The sequence below is a fragment of the Ricinus communis genome, chromosome 2 (genome assembly GCF_019578655.1).
Source record: "Ricinus communis isolate WT05 ecotype wild-type chromosome 2, ASM1957865v1, whole genome shotgun sequence".
Lineage (NCBI taxonomy): Eukaryota > Viridiplantae > Streptophyta > Magnoliopsida > Malpighiales > Euphorbiaceae > Ricinus > Ricinus communis.
The window spans coordinates 2,831,627-2,850,080 of NC_063257.1; the positions used below are offsets into that span (position 1 = coordinate 2,831,627).

Genomic DNA, 18,454 nt, shown 5'->3' on the forward strand with positions numbered 1-18,454 from the left:
GGTGTTGGGCGTGTGCTGCGGGTTCATGAAGGTAATTTCCTCAGTGCCTTTGTGAATTCCTTTCCTGGAAACGTTGTTGTTCTTATAGCTGAAGCACTTGCATTGCGTGAAGCTCTTCAATGGCTTGTGGAACAAAGATATAATGATGTTATCCTTGAGTCAGACTCTCTTCTTGTTGTGCAGGCCTTTCATTGTCAGGATATTGATCTTTCTGTTTTTGGGTTTGACTATAGATGATTGTAAAATGTTAAGTTTGTCTATTAGCAATCTTAAAATTGCTCATGTTAAAAGACCTGCAAATCAGCTAGCTCATTTGTTGGCAAGAGAGCTTTTGATTTTTGGCCAGGTCTTACTAGGTGGGATGTTATCCACCCCGAGCTCTTGCTATCTGTTTTGAATTTTGAGATCTAATGAATTTTTCCAAAAAATGAATAATTAAAGACAATGTAATTGCAATAATTAAAAAAATAATCAAAGACGATGTAATTGCAATGATTAATGTATATCATAAGACAAAGAATTGGAATATTACCTGTGTGTTGCTTTACAGAGAATCAGATAATGGAAGGGCAAAATCGAAAAGAAATAAAAAAGAGAAGATAAGGAGAAGAGGCGCAAAAAAGATATTGGTTTAAATAGGATGAATCACCAAGTGTTGCAGACTCATCCCAACTTTAATTTTTTTTTTTTTGTTTTACAGGGCTTGAAATATAATGAAATTTTAGATGTCTTAACTAATATTTCATTGAAACAAAGAATAAACCATATAGTTGTTTAGTAACTTGATGGACTAAAAAGTGCAACTCTAAACACCTGGGGACTCAAGTGTATATTAGTGAAAACATTTCAGGTAACCAAAAATTCAATAAAATAGCAGCATGCGAGTTGCAAGAAACGACATCGTGCGTTGCGTCAGTTGAGGACTCTCTCTATATTCTAGAGACAATAACAGGAGGATAACAAAGAGGAATGGAGGAAGCCAAAGGAGTGGTGAAGCACGTGTTGCTTGCAAAGTTCAAAGATGAAATCCCAACTCATGAGATCGACAAACTAATTAAGGGCTACGCCAATCTCGTCAATCTAATTCCACCCATGAAAGCTTTCCACTGGTAGTTCAAATCTGTCTCTCTTATTTTGTTAGACATTTTTTCTGATAATATATAATATGCAAATTTGACATTTTAATTTATGATGTGACAACAGGGGCTCGGATGTGAGTATTGAGAACCTGCATCAGGGATTCACTCATGTGTTTGAATCTAGCTTTGAGAGTACTGAAGATATTGCCGAATATATATCTCATCCTGCTCATGTTGAATTTGCCAATTTATTCTTGCGTGCCGTAGACAAGGTCATTGTCATTGACTACAAGCCCACTATTGTTCACCTCTAGACTTTCTAGTTCTTGAGGTAAATAATTCATATCTGATTGTAGATATTTGCTATTTACTTCATTTTATGTTTTTTTTTTTCTTATTTTAGTGGTGTTGAACTTCCTGTCTTTGCACAAACAAACTCGTTTTGCTCAGATTTGTAATTTCTTATTTACTATGCTTAAGGAGTCGTTAACAATCATTGGACTTTCTCTATGGAATCACTTTCTTGCCACTTGTTTGTTAGGCTTTGTTTTGTTCTACGTTCTGTTGTATCCCCACCAAAATAATGTGAGGAGAGCATTGCCGGCGATGCTAATATTCCTAAATTTTTCTTAAAGAACTGGTTTGTATCATTGTTAGGTTTATATTTTCTCATGATTGTGCTTCATATTCTTTTATATAAATTTAGAGTTCCAAGTGTCGTCCATACAACAGCAAGGTAACAACCTTAAGAAGAAGAAATGCTCTGGCATTTCTAAACTCTTACTAGCTCAAGCTTTCCCTTGCCATCACCTTCACCAGAACTTTCTACTTGCTGCTGTTCTACCTTCTTATATTTGTACCAAGATGCACATACCAAGTACAACCCAAAATTCAATATGCTCAATGCTGCCAATAACCAATAGAAGTAGTTCAATTTATCTCTATTCAAATTGTTATTAGCCAACCATCCACCGCTAACTTTGTTCACTATCTCCACCACCGCTGAGCTTATGAAGTATCCAATAGCTAAGGAACACCATGATATGGCTGTGCTCAATGATTTCATACCAGCTGAGCTCTCTGAGTATAAGAATTCTAGCAGTCCAATCAAAGTGAACATATCAGCTGCTCCAAAAATGGCATATTGGAACCCAAGCCAAAACACACTCATCGGCAAAGGCTCAGCAGAGTCAACCATGTTGTGTTTAATAGCTACAGATTTGCGGTGTGTTTCGACTACTCCCGAAACTGCCATGGAGATAGCTGACAGCACTAGCCCTACTCCAATGCGCTGAAGGTGCCGGACTCCAGTGGGAATTCCTGTGAGCCTTCGGGCTAGTGGAACAAAAATACGATCATATATGGGTATTAGAGCAAACATAAACAACAGAGGAATTACTGGAATTGAGGGGCCTGGTATGTGAAAGCCAAGCAAATTTGTGTCCATTGTTGTGCTCTGTTGTACTGTGAAAGTCTGGAGCTGAGCTAGACATGTATTCATGAAAACTGTACTAAGTATGATTGGAAGCATGCGAAGAAGAATTTTTGTTTCTTCAACTTGTGTAACTGTGCATAGTGATGCACCATGGTCTGTCCTTACAATTGCTGCCCTGTCCAAAAACCTGAAATTGGAAATTTAGCAATGCATGTGTCTTTGTAATCAATTGAGACCTTGCTAATTGTGACAACCACTTTCTGTAAACATTACAGTTACCTGAATTGATTAGTCCTTTTTAGGATTTCATCTTGCTTCCCTGTTTCTTTGTCATGAATTTCATGTAGTTCATCTGTCATCTCTGGGATTGGAAGGTTTCGATTTCTTACAGCAACCACAAGTACCTGTAATTATGAACAAAAAGCACCGGAAAGAATTCAACCTTGATGGGAAGAGACGGATGCAGACATGTAAGTTTTCTGTGTAGTAGGTACCTGTGCAATCCGAAGGAAGGGGCTTCCTTTGGGTTTATTATTTCGATACAAGGACTTCCCCATGCACAAGAAGATTATAGCAAATAAAACTGCTATTGTACACACACCAAATGACAGATCCCAACCTTGGTTGGTACTTATCCATACAAGAAAAGTGACTCCAAATATACCTCCAATTGTAAGGCTAAACAAGAACCAGTTGAAAAAGCTAGACAACTGAGCTGCTTCCTTTGGGTCATTTTCATCGAATTGGTCAGCTCCCATGGATGGCAAAGAAGATTTGACCCCACTTGTACCAAGTGCAATAAGGTAGACACCAATGTAAAGAATTGCCTCTTGGCTACTAGTTGCAGCATCGCATTGATTCGTCTGGTCTGGTGCAACACCTTTGCAAGGCACCGGCCTTAGCTGGTGGAAGTGTGCTTGAACTGTTAGGAGGCCATATCCCTGGAAATATTGGATCAAATAGGTCCTCATGGTTAGATTCTAAGAGCTAGATCAGAAGTGTTATATTTTGACAGTGAATATCAATATGTAGAACCTAGAATTTACTAATTGAGTCGATGTACTCGGGATAATAATGGTACTTTATTAATAGTCTCTTATCAATTAACGGATTCGTTTAATTTGCAAATTGTAATTAGTTGTCTTTACAAATTTTGAATGGCAGGCGATGCGTATGGTATTAGGCACTTTCCTTAAAAAAATATGTGCATGATAATGATATAAAAATATGATGTAAGGGTCTCCTTGTATAATTTTGGACTACTCTTTTATATAATTAGTTGAGCATATATATATTTGTTATAAACTATAAAGAGATGAAGGTGAGAATTTGTTAATTTATTCGTATCCAACTAACAGAAAAAGACACCTATCCTTAACTTATCTTGTACGTGGTGGGTCTGACATGCAGGAATTATATATATATGTATGCACAGCCTTGTGATTGCTCATATATTATCAACCGTATTAATATGCTCATTCATCAATAGTTCAAGCGTATTGGCAAATATCCAACTCATTGAAATTTAGGGTGGAAGTACTTGTCATTAAGATAATAAAACGTCAGCCATATGAATGGGTAGTTTGACATAAATCATGGTTAACAAATTGCCTTCTCTTGCTCGTACTCTATGGCAATGACAAAGAAATTCAGGCATGAATCTGAACATTTAACCTGAGAACAGATACCCATTTTACTTTCACTAAATTAATATTGAAGGGTAGATTCCATACTTATCCTCCACCCTCAATGCCTTACATGTGTATTTTATTAGGGAATCTCGGATTGAGTTTGGGATGATATATATAACTATATACAACATATTTGTTTAGATAGATTCAGTTACATTTGTAGATAAAATTAATTGTACAGTAATAATAATATTATTGTGTTTGTCTTTTTACTTGATAAATAATTATCCTGTAAGGCTTCCAAAAAAGTGACATCCCACCCACAAATTAACAAAACATGGTGCCTTGTCAAGGCATTAAGTAGCATAATTGGAAAATACGCAAGAATATAAAGCAAGAAAAAGAAAACATACCAATAATTCAATGCATCCAAATAAGACAGCAGTCTTGAATCTTGACAAGTAGGTGTCTGAGATGAAGCCTCCAAATAGAGCGAGTAAAAATGAAAAACCCATGAAGTTTGTAAGCGAAGTGGCAGATTTCGTTAAGCTGAAGTTCATATATCCATAGAAATAAGTCACGAGGCTCAAAGCATTGGATACAAATGCCATGTTCTCCAGCCCTTCCATAGCTGCACAAGTTCATCAAAGCCAACCTTAACTACGATCACACCAATCCAGATTGAAATAAATTATTTGGCTCAGTGGTAATAAATGAAGTCGCATTTAGAGCTGAATACATTCTGATTTCTGCCAGAGTCCAAATTGTAATAATAATTAATAAAACTTAATGAGTTTTAACTTAATGGTACTGAAGTCATCTCTAAAACTGAAAAGATTGTAGTTATTTTCTAAAATAATAGAGCACTTTTAAATTTTAACTAAAGAAATGTAAATAAATATATAATATATAGAGTAGAGAAATATACTTGCCATATACAAAAAGCGCAGCTCTATTTCCACCTAGCTTTCTTTGTTGCTGAGGTCCAGTTTTAACATCTCTGCAGATGCCCTGAAGAGTATATCAAACATAAACTTATTAGTTAAAAGGATGCAAGACATGCTTGAGTACTTAAGACTACAAAGAAAAAGAGTGCACCATTTTCCTTAGAGCTCTAAGTCTTTCTTCTATTACCAAACAAAATAGGGAGAAGAAGATCTTTTGTTTCTTTAACAAGGAAACCTCAGACCTGCGACCAAATATATATATATACAAACTGGTAACAAAAGCTGAAAGGAATCAAATGGCATCTAATTGTTTCAAAGACTTCTAGGGTCGGTTTTGTTTGTTATTAGACAGACTTGACTTCTCTCTCCCTTCTTCACTAGACATACTATAAAATTATAATATAGTTGACGACTTATTATAGATATTATATAGTTTTAATTAAAGGATGAAAGCTGGATGTTTTAAATGATCGGTCCAATTGATTGGTTTGTGCATATATGTAAGGTGACAGACTGCTTTCGTAGGCTGACTAGCTAACAAGTTAGCAAAGTTAATTATTAAAAATCCACCTTCATTATTTGATTCATTGAGACATAATATTATGATATTTATTGCCAAGGAAATTATTATAATCCAACTATCATTTAGAGAGATTACTATGTATCTATGGACATACTCTTATAATTAAGTGGAGACACATGTTTCACGTAACTACTAAAATAACAATGCAGGTTTAACCATTAATTTCGCTAAACATTTTCAGTTAGATGATAATGCAGCTTACTATTTGACCACTTTCTTTGTAGTGATCGTTAACTAATAAGAAAAGTAATTATAGATTTTGGAAGTTTTAATATTAATATTGATTGAAATTGAATTGCTCGGATCTCTTAAATATTTTGTTTATATTATAAGAAGAAGATTTTTAATTAACCATCCTTGAATTCTAATCCATCTCCCCTTTAATATAATCTCGCTTGCAAATTACGCTTAACTGATATATAAACACATTAAAAAACCTCTTAACATAATAATAATAATAATATCTCATCCATCTACCATCCGCCCCAATATGATAATTATACTTGCCCATTATTTTACTTAGTTATATAGACATTATTTGTTAGTAACACATTCATACGTCTATAGTTTTATTTATTTATTTTGTGTGTTTTGAGCACATGGCCCTTCCACAAATTAATCAAGTTGAATCAACGAACCAGGACCTCATACACAGACATTATTGAATTTATATAAATATCTATAGTTGCAAAGATCAAATGGCGGTTGTGATGATCCCTTGAACTACCAACATTCATTTATAAGTGTGTATATAATCAAGGTTCGAACCTACCCTATGTTGAACAGATTCAACCATAGAAATTCAGCATCAATAAAATATATTTCATGACAGCTGCAACAAATTAAAAAAAAAATGGTTATGAGTAATGGGCTTCATGTATTCTAGCATTTGCATTTTGGTTCTCTACCAATTCCTTATAATTCATATATTTCAACGTCTAAGTATAAATAACCAAGAAAATTATTGAATATAATATTATCTATAATTCCATATACTAGCTTCTAAGTCTATATATTCATAATAAAAAATCTAAGCACTTTCTCAATTCTCAAATGATTTATAAAATTCTTGTTATTCAACTTGTGGGGCATTCAAAAGGGACCTCAAACATTATAATAATGTAAGAATATGGGGTGGAGGGGGTAAATTTTGGCCTTCTCTTCTTGCTTCTTTGCTTCATTTTTGTTGTTGTTGTTGTAAAAATCCTGAAAAAACGTGGGGTCTAGAAGGATTGGAGTTGCGTTGAGCAAAATTCCAGGAAAAGAACATCCAAGAAAGAAATATCAGAATTTAACTTCTTCAAATAATTTTATCTAATCTGATAAATTTGTTTCGATTTGATCTTCAATTCAAGTCTTATAAAGAATTTAATTTATTTAATAGGCCTAGTCAGTTTAGTTCATCGAAGGCTTGCCTTAATTGGAGTTTTTTTTTTTTTTTTTTATTAAAGTCCCTTGCAGTAGGAATACCTTCCTCATCTCTTTGGTTGTCATTTAAGTATTTGTCATCTTGATGATGGATTTATAATGAATCCATCAAATTAATTATCGCAAATTCACAAGCTTAAAGGACTTATATCCAGGTTCTGTCTAACCATATACTCCGAAATATTCATTAATTATGATCCATGGAAGATTTTAAATATAGAAAGGAAACCTACATATTTAGCAGTGTTGCTGAATGATATAAAGACATGGAGGAGGAGAGAGCATCCAGCTGGCCTTCCCTTTTAACGAAGGGCCGTCAGGTTTTGCAAGATATATTTGCAGCATCAGCCAATGATACTATAGAAGTTGACACGATGCTTTTTGGGCGCTCACAGTTGATGATTTTATGAGGTGGAACCCAATTAGATCCCAGAATTAATTTAACACGCTTCTAATGTATGATCTTTAGCAGTAAAGGACAAGTTTAAGAAGCTGACTAAAGTGAGGTTTCACTAAAAACCGTGACAAGGATATCTGCCTTTGAAGAGTTTATTTTTATGCTACTTGCTCTAAATTAATGGAGTAATTATCGCTCCTTTGGTGCCCTACTTAGTTCTTATATAGTTCCAAAAGTTTGGTCAGATGATTTGTAATACCCGATATAACAAACATTAAGATCATTGTCTGATTCATATTCTTGTTTTTACTTTTCACACGTACTCTTTTTCTTAGTGCTTAACTAAATTGCTTCGTGCCTTATAAATTAATTGGAAGTTCTGTCACATAGGAAATAACCTTTCACTTTTCCTTTCTTTTAAAGGAATAGCACTGATTAAAGGCTTATTATTTTACATTAACTGTAAGCCTAACTAGCTAATGTTGTTGCTGCAAGTATACTATGAACTGACACTGGATTTTCAGATTTTTAGTTACTTTTGGCTTGCATTTATTTAATTACACTCTTATTATGCTTAGTGCTATTTATAATGATTTGCGCTGCAGATGTTTCTGTCAGCTTCTTCGGGAAGAACTCCTGCACTCTATTTTATTATATACACTTAGCGAAAAGGATGTCTTTTAACATACCTAAAACATGAATTCTATATGAAGGATCGTAACAAGTCGTTACTGGTAGCAATGACTTCCTCTTTAGTTACTTTATATTTTCTATACCCTCTCCCTTGTTCTCAGTTACTCATCAAATGGTACTCAGTTTATATCTTTAAGTTGGATGATTGACAAAGTTCAAAAAAGATGGGTGGGCTATTGATAAAGAATCGATTTCAGACCACAATGCCAGCAGATGGCGGGCAAAGTTCAAGAATTGCAAAGAAGGTATTAGACCTGGCTATTAAAGACTGAGAAGTGTTGTTTTCTATATGTATTGATACATATATAGCTCAATGGTTGTTCAAAAGCTGAAAACATTCTTCACAATGCCCAGTTGCTGAAAGCCCAAAACTCACTCTTTTTCAACACTGAATGCCAAGGAGAAAGACGCACATGAAGTGAGCAAAGCTGACTTTCCACTTGGCCTCTCAAAGATCACGCACTCACCGGTGTTGATCCAAGTGAAGCTACCAAAACTAACGGAAATGGAGAATTAGTTATTATCATAGATTACAACTACAATGTTTAAAGATGAGCTAGCGTATTCTAATTGACAAATCTTAGGGGGAAATAGTAGTTCTCCTCCCCTTGTGAATTGATATTTTTATTGTATTATTTTAATTTAAATATCTTTATAAACAATGGAGAGAATTTAAAATGAGAGAACTAGTGTAATGAAAAATTAATATTTAATTACTTACCCCTAACACAAATTATGTTAATTAATAATTTACTTTTCCAGTATACCATATGAGCCTCCTTACCTTGGATCCGAAGGTTCAGCTGCATTCATCAACAAGCCTATTAAAGGGCAACCATTGGCCCATGGGCCATGGTCATGTTGATTTTCCAGCTTAAGTCCTACGCAAAATAACGGACACGGGAAAAGTCCGATGTCGGTTCGTTCGACTTTAAAGTAAGGAGTTACATGTCTTAAACAAAGAAATCAATTCTTGACTAGTCTCCCTCTCTGCAACTCTCAGCAGCAACTTTAGAAAACACACAGAAGAAAAGAGAAATGGATCTCCGTGAATCGATCAAGAACCAGACCGACGTCGCTTTAACCCTTTCAAAGCACGTCCTCTTAGGTGAAGCCAAGAGCTCTAATTCAGTGTTCTCGCCGCTGTCGATCCAGGTGGTGCTTGGTATTATTGCCGCTGGTTCGAAGGGTGCTACACTCGATCAATTGCTGTCTTTCCTTAAGTCAAAGTCTAATGATCAGCTTAGCTCCTTTTCGTCCGAGCTTGTTGCAGTGGCTTTTGCTGACGGAAGTGCCGCTGGTGGCCCACGATTGTCATTTGCCAATGGTGTTTGGGTTGACAAGGCGCTATCCCTCAAACATTCTTTCAAACAGGTTGTGGATAATGTTTATAAGGCTGCTTCTAATAATGTGGATTTCCAAACTAAGGTATTTATTTATATTCTGTAACTCTCCATTTATAGTTTTAGAATTAATAGATTGTTCTTCTAATTTGGCACTTCTATCTCCATTTATGACTAGGTATAGGGTAAAGCATGTGTTTTATTATTAATTTTATTTCTAGTTTCTTTAGGCTTATGTGAGCATCATCAATGCCCTCTGTTTCTCATAGCTTTAGATTTTGTTAGAACCTCAGTAGTTCACTAATTTTAAGTGCTTGATATCTTTTTTGATCTTCCGTTCCTGTTGAGACTTTTAAAATTCATACATTTCAGCATCAAAATCGTATTTAATTCTCTTTACTACTTATGTTCTATAGGAACTGTTTCGAACAAATCATGTTCATGAATGCATTGTTGCAAAATCATGTAATCTTTGTCATGATTTCATTTATTTTCTAATCGCTTTCGGTTTTCTTTTTTTAAGTTGAAATTCTATAGATTTTGGACTTACCAAACATGAGAGCTGAAAAAATAGAATTCAATTTTAATTGAATTCTTGCAATTTTAGACTCTCCAGACAAGGGGATAGTGATGCTAATTGCCTTAATTTCATCTATTTTTGAAGGCTGTTGAAGTGGCTAATGAAGTGAACGCATGGGCTGAAAAGGAAACCAATGGCCTAATCAAAGAGGTTCTTCCTTCTGGATCAGTTGACAATTCAACTAGACTCGTATTTGCAAATGCACTCTATTTTAAAGGAGCTTGGACTGAAAAATTTGACGCATCGATTACGAAAGACCATGATTTTTACCTTTTGAATGGAAGTTCAGTTCATGCACCTTTTATGACTAGCAAGAAGAAGCAATTTATTCGTGCCTTTGAGGGTTTCAAAGTCCTAGGTCTTCCTTATTATCAAGGTCAAGATAAACGCCAATTCTCCATGTACTTCTTTCTTCCTGATGCCAAAGACGGACTGCCTGCTTTGGCGGAGAAAGTGGGTTCTGAGTCTGGGTTCTTGGATCACCACCTTCCACGTCAACAGGTCGAAGTGGGTGACTTCAGGATTCCTAGATTTAGGATTTCCTTTGGATTTGAAGCTTCTGAAGCTCTTAAGGGACTAGGGCTGGTGCTGCCATTCTCTGGTGAAGGAGATCTGACAGAGATGGTGGACTCCTCTGTTGGTCAGAAGCTATATGTTTCAAGCATATTCCATAAATCCTTCATTGAAGTAAACGAAGAAGGCACGGAAGCGGCAGCTGCTTCTGCTGGTGTTATAAAATTGAGGAGTCTGGCCTTTAGTGATAAGATTGACTTTGTAGCTGACCATCCGTTCTTGTTCCTGATCAGAGAAAACATGACTGGGCTGGTGTTGTTCATTGGCCATGTGCTTGAGCCCTCACAGGCCAATTGAGTCTTTGTAATGGAGAACACATGTAAGTAGATGAGGCCTAATACCAATGATTAATATCTGGTTCGCGTGTTGTATATTTGCTGCTCCCCTGGACCCCTGGTGCCTTGTTGGATAGTTTATCCCAAGACGCCAAGTTCTGTACAAAAGGAGTTTGCCTTGAAATGGAGCTTTTGTTTTGTCTTAACGATAATTGTGGACTTAAGGTTGTATGAATTTTTATACACTGATACTGTGTATGTGACCATGTTTTCACTGTAGCAAGTAGAAAAATAACAAAGTACAATGAAGGCTTATAAACTTCAAATATGACTGAGGTCGAGTAGATATTTGCAAGTGTGTAATTACCCTTTGCTGGAATTGACCCTGATTTCAATTCAGAAAAATTTCCCGTTTCCCTGGCTGTTCTGAACTGTTTGTTTCCATGTTTCTCTCTGTTATGCATTCCTTGGTCGCGCAGTTGCTGTTTCCATCTTATGCTATTTGCGACACTGGCGGAAACGGCAGAGAGTTAATCTTGAGTTGACTAGGCTGTGTCTGTGACCAAGCCAGCAAGGCCCATGGTTCTAATCTAAACTTCTTGAGTTTATTTTTATATCTCTTTTTTCTGTAATAGTACTTATTAAAATAATTGATTCAGAAAGTATTCAAAAAAATCCTGTGGATTGAATGATTAAATTATGAAATGTACTTAACATTTAGATCCATGAGACTTGAATTCTAGCTCGCTTTTTAGCTTCTTGTTCGTCTTCCATCTAAGGGATGTGAGGGCGTACTTTGGCCCTTTGCTTCTTTCTGATATGGGCGGTGCCGACTAAACTGATTCAAGTACAAATTTATATATTCAAATTTTATATTTATTTATATATACAGAGAGAGAATAAAATAGACATCAAATGACTCTCTTTCACTAAACATCTAAATTTAGCGCATTGTTAGCATAGTGGCCACGTGTGGATTCACGTGGCTGGCGCGAAATTTTAATTCTCTCAACGGTTATCTCTATCTCCTTAAGCTGGTGGATTGTCGGATATGGTACTGCTTTGTCTTAAAATTTACGATCAGCACGATTCTTGTTTGTTAAGGTAATACTAATAGAATCTTCGCTTCATTCATTATTATACTAAAGAATTTATTACCCCGTAAGGTAGAACGTAATATTCATGCCACTATTGAAGTGGTGGGTTTAGATATGACATTGGCAATAGCCCCGTCACTACCTATGAGTGTCCTTTAAATAAGGGCTATGTAGTTACTTTAAGATGCACCCTTTTTCTTGAGAGAGTTGTTAAGCAGGGAATAATTGAGAAACCATAAATTTAGTTTATTATTAGATTTGGACCGATCTTGATAACGAGGAAATGAAAATGGTGATGGTGTCTCGAAGCTTCTTCCGTGGGAATATTAGTCAGATTTTAAAGAAACAGCAAAAAATACAAGGCTATTGCAGTGTGAATGAAGCATGGGTCCTTCTCCTTCATAAAGAAATGGCATTGATCCTCCATAACTAGCTCTTTTGTTTCATTGCAATCATGCACCATCAAGTTCATTAAAGACAGGTTTAAATAGCAATGATACAACTGCAAAATTACTCATTCAAAAGAAAAGAAAAAAGATCATTCATCAAGTAGAATCTAATTGCCTTCTTCATCATGATTGATTTCATTGTTTTTCAAAAGTGTCCAAGTCCTCCAAATATCTACAATGGGCCACATGGCAAACTTGCTTTTGGACCAAGGCTCTGATGTGGAATTATAATATTGTTGGTTTTGGTCTTTCGGAAATTGGAGAAGAGGAACCAAAAACAGAGAAAGAAAACTTTAGTTTTATTAGGATGGAAGACTTGATTTATTTTTTGTTTACAGATAACAAGTTCCTAATTACCCATTAATAATCGCATTGACTGCACCAAATCCTCATGGGTGCATGCTACCTAATTGGCATGTGCACTGTGATTACACAAAATGAACAATTAAAATGTGAATAACTTTGTCATGCCAATGAAATTAAATGAGGAATGAAGCAGCACCAATTATTAAAAAAAGGGAGAAAGTCATTAAAATAGTGTTACTTACCTGTCTGAAAAGAAGGGCAGAATAGTGAATAAAAGGAAGTAAGAAAGCTAAACTTGGAAGAAGAGAAAAAGTTGCAAGTTTTACAAGCTGCAAGCTCCTCGAAACAGCTGAAACTGAAAGCCCACGCGTTCTTCTGCCCATACGTTATCGTAAATGTTTATGTTTTATGATTCTCATTACACGACAACCTTAACTCAACTCTAAACTCCTTTCTCTCTCCTCTCTCAGTTTCTTACTGATTCAATTTTAATCTTTTCTCCTTTTCTTCTTCAAAAGCTTCTTAATTTATTTCCAATAAACTTGATCATTTCCTTTTCTTTTATTTCTTCATTTCTTTATCTTTACTGTATCTTTATCTTCTTTTATTTTCATTTTCTTTCTGGTTTCGATCACTTGTTGTGGCGATACTGGCTCTTTTTTTCTGTCGGTGTTTTACTACAGCTTTTGAAATGTTTTTCCTTTTCTTTTTCTCCCTTGATTGAGATATAGACAAAAGAAGAGTCTTTCTAAGGTATATAGTTTTAAGTTTTATCTATTAAGGGATAGTGGAAGAGTGACAACAAAAGGCAAACAAGAAATAATAATAGTAAATGGGGGAAACAGCCCACAACCACCAGCCACCTCCACCGCAAGCTGCGGCTGCACCACCACCTCCACCTCCATCTCTTGGAGTTTCAAGGGGTCCTACTTGGACTCCGGCTGAGCAACTCCAGCAGCTTCAGTACTGCATCCATTCCAATCCTTCTTGGCGTTAGTCTTTCTCTGTCACTGTATTTTTGATTTCTTGATGATACCCTTCCTGCGGTTTACTTAATTAATATATAAATATAATTTTATTTATCTAACTATTTAATCCTGACATAAAGAAGAAAAAAAAGCTGGTGAAAGTTGAGGCTGTAAGGAGGATATTTTTTAAAATCTAGTATAGCATAAAAAGATATCTAATTTATCCAAAGTTATAGTCTTTTTGATAGGATTGAGGGTTGGAGTTGATAATATGCTCTACTTATCTGTTTTTTCTAATGATTATTATATACTGGATTCTGATTCTATTTTAAATTTTGAAACTTTCTCCCATTGGTTGAAGTAGATCCTTTAGCTTTAGCTGATTCAACACTATTTGTATACTAGACCAAATATGTTATCTTGGCCGTATAGATGAACCATCTCAAACGTGCATTTACTGACATTTCCAGGTTGAATCATTGCCTTTCAAGTGGGTTTTCCAAATCTCTGAAAGAGATTTTTAAAGAATTTGAACTTGGTTCTTTGCAATCTTTTACTGATTCCTGATTTAAAAATTTTCAGCTGAGACTACTTTACTAGCTTTTCAACACTATATTGTGATGCTTGGAACTATAGTCTTGATTGCCAGTAATCTTGTGCCTCAAATGGGCGGAGACCATGTAAGTTGTTTCACCATATGAATAACAGATTGATGGACCACAAATATCTGTTTATTTCAATTTGGTATTTCTGTGAATAGGGTGATAAAGCTCGCGTGATTCAGACACTGCTATTTATGGCGGGATTGAATACACTGATTCAAACATTCATCGGATCAAGGCTTCCGACTGTGATGAGCGCTTCAGTTGCATTCACCATACCAGTGTTGTCAATCATAAAGGACTTGTCTGATGAGACCTTTGCAGATGAACATGATGTATGTAGTATAAAACTGATATATTAACTAATATTCATTCTTCCGTTAATTTGCAAGTTGTAGCAGATTCCAAAATTTGGATTGACCAATGTGAACCAGCTGGCCTTTCTGTTTTCCACCAACACTGGTTTAATGTTCTTGATAATTCTCCAAAAGAAATTTGATTGAAATGATGCGGGTGGTTGCAGAGGTTTATCCACACTATGAGGACCATTCAAGGATCACTAATAGTTTCTTCCTTTGTCAACATCATCCTCGGGTTTAGTTTCGCATGGGGCAATTTGACAAGGTAACCTAATTCCAAGCATGAACTTTTTCCATTTCATCATTTTTAGTTCTTATTATTCCAAGTCTTCCTCAGAACTGTGGGTTCTGGTCTAAGTTTGGAACTTAGCAGCTCCTTTATTTTTGAAAAACAGAAAGATTCCTAATATTTTGCTTTAATCTTTCAGGTTATTCAGTCCCATTGTTATAGTACCAGTAGTTTCTGTGGTGGGTCTTGGTCTGTTCATGAGGGGCTTCCCAATGGTAAAATCATTTTGGCCAATTACAGCATTTGTTGCTGTTGGAAACTAACAGTAAGAATCGGTTCTAACACTAAGCATTTGTTGCAGCTTGCTAATTGTGTGGAGGTTGGGTTGCCTATGCTCATTTTATTGGTCATGTGCCAGGTAGTTTATCTTGAAAATGTCTAGTTCACTACAAAAAGTGTATTTCATGTGATGGTAACAGAGCCTTTAATTTGCCTATAGTATTTGAAGCATCTCCATCCAAGGACTCGCCCTGTACTTGAGAGGTTTGGCTTGCTCTTCTGTGTTGGAATTGTATGGGCTTTTGCTGCCATCCTCACTGTTTCTGGTGCTTACAACAATGTCCGACAACAAACAAAAATTAGCTGTCGCACAGATCGATCTTTTCTGATATCATCTGCTCCATGGTATTGTAGAGATGATCTGTCTCTTTGCTGGCTTAATTCACTCGATACCTTCTTGATTTCATTCATCATTTGTATAACACATTATTTGATTCTTTTCCAAGGGTTAGAGTCCCATACCCTTTTCAGTGGGGTGCTCCTATATTTAGAGCAAGCCATGTCTTTGGAATGATGGGAGCAGCACTTGTTTCATCTGCAGAGGTTCAGCCACTAACCTAGAAAACCCTGCTTTATCAATCTTGATGCATTTTGAAAACTTTTAACCGATATCAATTAAAGTTGCCTAAGTTTTACCCTGTCCTCAAATAATTTAAAGTTTCTTGCTATGCATGGACTTCAATTCTCTAACACTCTTTTTATCTTTTTTAATTTTTAACTTTTTTCCTTTTCAATAGAGAATGAAATTTGCTGTTTGGGTATTTACCTCCTAATCACTTGATAAACTTGTGATGCAGTCCACCGGAGCATATTTTGCAGCAGCAAGGCTTTCGGGTGCTACACACCCTCCAGCACATGTCCTCACCAGAAGCATTGGTCTGCAGGTTAAGCTTTTTATTGCTGTGCACTCCTTTTATTCTCCTGCAAGCTATTTCTCTATAAATTATGCTGGAATGAAGTACTCATAAAGCTTTTCTATTGTAGAAGTTGAAGATATGATTTTCTCTTTTTCTCTTTCTACAATATAGGGTGTTGGAATGCTGCTTGAAGGAATTTTTGGTGCTGCTGTTGGCAATACTGTATCTGTGTAAGGAAGAAATTCTTTTTGTTTATTTTCTGTTTCCATTCTAGCTCAACGTAAGGTTTCCTAGCAATGTAGCAGAGCCCCACTTTATTTTTGGGTACTATTAGTTTTAATGTTACATATCCAACACCTGCACCTTGGACAAGGCTCAACTGTTCCCAATGTTATGTTCCATCAAAAGTGCAGTATCATATTAGCTGAGAAAGATGATTACGCTTAGGATGATGACCTTCTAGTGGAAAAGTTTTAACATTAAACATTGCAGCTTGTGTAGTCTGCAATTCTCAAGTAAGAGACTAATACTTGTGTGAAAAGGAAGCTGAATGTCGTTCTGCGATTTATGATATTTGTATGTCCACAGCTGATAATTGCACAAACAATTTAAGTAGAACTGACTTCCTAGTAATTTTACTTGGCAGATTAAGTACCAACTCAAAACCTATGACTTGCTATTCATAGCCTCATGGAAAATATTTCTATAATTAGTTTGTCTTATAGAATGCTGCTAACTGATAGGGGAATTATGTAACTTGAGAAGAAGTTGTAATGTTAACTACTGGCTGAAATTCACAAATGACTGTAATGTAGAGATTTGTTTATTGTGTTATCTGAATGGTATTGCAGTGAAAATGTTGGCCTTCTTGGAATGACAAACATTGGTAGCCGAAGAGTAGTGCAGATTTCAACTGCTTTCATGATCTTTTTCTCCATATTTGGTTTGTCCCTTTTCATTCCTCATAAACTCTGTACTCTTTTACCTAGGTTTGTAAATTTATGTTTGACCCTGTTACCTCGCATCTTCCAGGGAAGTTTGGTGCCTTTTTTGCTTCTATTCCTCTGACAATATTTGCTGCCATATACTGTGTTCTATTTGGCATTGTTGGTGAGTGATTCTGTCATCATTCTAGAGAATCTACTTTGTTACACCTTACAGTTATGTGTGACGTGATATCAGTAGTTTTCTAACGGTAATTTGTTATCTTTTTTCTTCTCCGCAGCTGCTATTGGGATTTCATTTATACAGTTCTCTAACAATAACTCCATGAGAAATCACTACATCTTGGGCTTGTCTTTGTTCCTTGGGATATCTATTCCTCAATATTTTGCCAGTAACACCACCATAGATGGGCATGGGCCAGTTAGAACAGATGGTGGATGGGTAAGTTGCATAAAGGGACATGCTTTGTCTTTTTGTCTTTTCTAACTTTTTCTTTTTTGGACATCATTTGATTCCTTTTTTTGCTGTTCATCCACCCAATCATGTTTTAGAATTATCAATACAAAACATCAATATCTTAGTCAGATCCATATCCCCCTCGCCGCCCCCACCCCATTTTTTCTCAGTAAAAAACAAGAGAGCATCCACTGAAAAAGTGGATGATACATGAATTATGGAATGTGAAAATGATCTGATGTATATCCTCTAAATGTGCAGTTTAATGACATATTGAACACAATATTCTCATCACCTCCAACTGTGGCAATGACCGTCGGAACTGTGCTTGATAGCACGCTTGATGCAAGGCATACGACCAACGACAGAGGACTTCCATGGTGGAAACCTTTCCAGCACCGGAAAGGGGATGTTAGAACGGAGGAGTTTTACAGTCTGCCCCTCAGGATAAACGAGTGGTTACCCTCTAGATTTCTCTAAATACAGTTTACCTACTTGTATAGTGGCTATACAACGAGCAAATTTCATGTTAATATGCATGATGAGGCCTTTGTAAGTTGTTGGACAAAATTTTAACCACTAGCTATCAGGTAAAATATTTGTTTTGTTCAGGTAAAATCTTAACCACTGGCAGGTTGGCCAAGTTCCTTATCGTCTTCTTCTTAGTCTCTTAACTTGACAATTTTAGTTAGCACTGAGCAGGCTGTTCATCCTTTTAGGACAGTTCTTGGCCAAATCCGTGGAGGTGGATCATAATCATGCAATAACTTATCGGTTTCCGGAGTAGATAAGAAATATTTTAATTAAAAAACCTTATTATAAAAAAATAAAAACCTTAAAAGTCGAAGAAGCAATGTGAAAAATGAAAGTCCAAAGGTGAAGC

The 18,454-nt window shown here is 35.8% G+C and overlaps 4 protein-coding genes across 6 annotated transcripts; 3 read left to right on the forward strand and 1 right to left on the reverse strand.

Annotated features, from left to right (window-relative positions):
- The first annotated feature begins 886 nt into the window (after positions 1–886).
- Positions 887–3,634, forward strand: LOC8260882 (stress-response A/B barrel domain-containing protein HS1). Of its 2 annotated transcripts, XM_048371439.1 has the most exons (3): positions 887–1,109; positions 1,204–1,410; positions 2,862–3,634. In XM_048371439.1, the coding sequence occupies exons 1-2, from the start codon at positions 970–972 to the stop codon at positions 1,391–1,393; spliced, it is 330 nt and encodes a 109-aa protein (XP_048227396.1). In that variant the 5' UTR covers positions 887–969; the 3' UTR covers positions 1,394–1,410; positions 2,862–3,634. The 2 variants fall into 2 exon arrangements, with proteins under 2 accessions (XP_048227396.1, XP_002510283.1); XM_002510237.4 differs by lacking the exon at positions 2,862–3,634 and having other exon boundaries at positions 1,204–1,608.
- Positions 1,730–5,389, reverse strand: LOC8260881 (protein NRT1/ PTR FAMILY 4.5). Its single transcript, XM_025157533.2, has 6 exons — positions 5,244–5,389; positions 5,078–5,156; positions 4,559–4,776; positions 3,009–3,455; positions 2,794–2,918; positions 1,730–2,701 (listed from the first exon to the last, which is right to left on the reverse strand). The coding sequence occupies exons 1-6, from the start codon at positions 5,244–5,246 to the stop codon at positions 1,852–1,854; spliced, it is 1,722 nt and encodes a 573-aa protein (XP_025013301.1). The 5' UTR covers positions 5,247–5,389; the 3' UTR covers positions 1,730–1,851.
- A 3,729-nt stretch (positions 5,390–9,118) lies between these two features.
- Positions 9,119–11,170, forward strand: LOC8260880 (serpin-ZX). Its single transcript, XM_002510235.4, has 2 exons — positions 9,119–9,621; positions 10,201–11,170. The coding sequence occupies exons 1-2, from the start codon at positions 9,232–9,234 to the stop codon at positions 10,984–10,986; spliced, it is 1,176 nt and encodes a 391-aa protein (XP_002510281.2). The 5' UTR covers positions 9,119–9,231; the 3' UTR covers positions 10,987–11,170.
- A 1,995-nt stretch (positions 11,171–13,165) lies between these two features.
- Positions 13,166–18,182, forward strand: LOC8260879 (nucleobase-ascorbate transporter 3). 2 transcript variants are annotated; one of them, XM_002510234.4, is made up of 14 exons: positions 13,166–13,808; positions 14,367–14,464; positions 14,545–14,721; positions 14,910–15,010; positions 15,174–15,249; positions 15,336–15,392; positions 15,474–15,658; positions 15,760–15,856; positions 16,111–16,197; positions 16,342–16,400; positions 17,022–17,113; positions 17,203–17,280; positions 17,396–17,556; positions 17,833–18,182. In XM_002510234.4, exons 1-14 carry the CDS (start codon positions 13,649–13,651, stop codon positions 18,049–18,051), a joined length of 1,647 nt encoding a protein of 548 aa, XP_002510280.1. In that variant the 5' UTR covers positions 13,166–13,648; the 3' UTR covers positions 18,052–18,182. The 2 variants fall into 2 exon arrangements, with proteins under 2 accessions (XP_002510280.1, XP_048226952.1); XM_048370995.1 differs by lacking the exon at positions 13,166–13,808 and adding an exon at positions 13,851–14,274.
- The last annotated feature ends 272 nt before the right edge of the window (positions 18,183–18,454 follow it).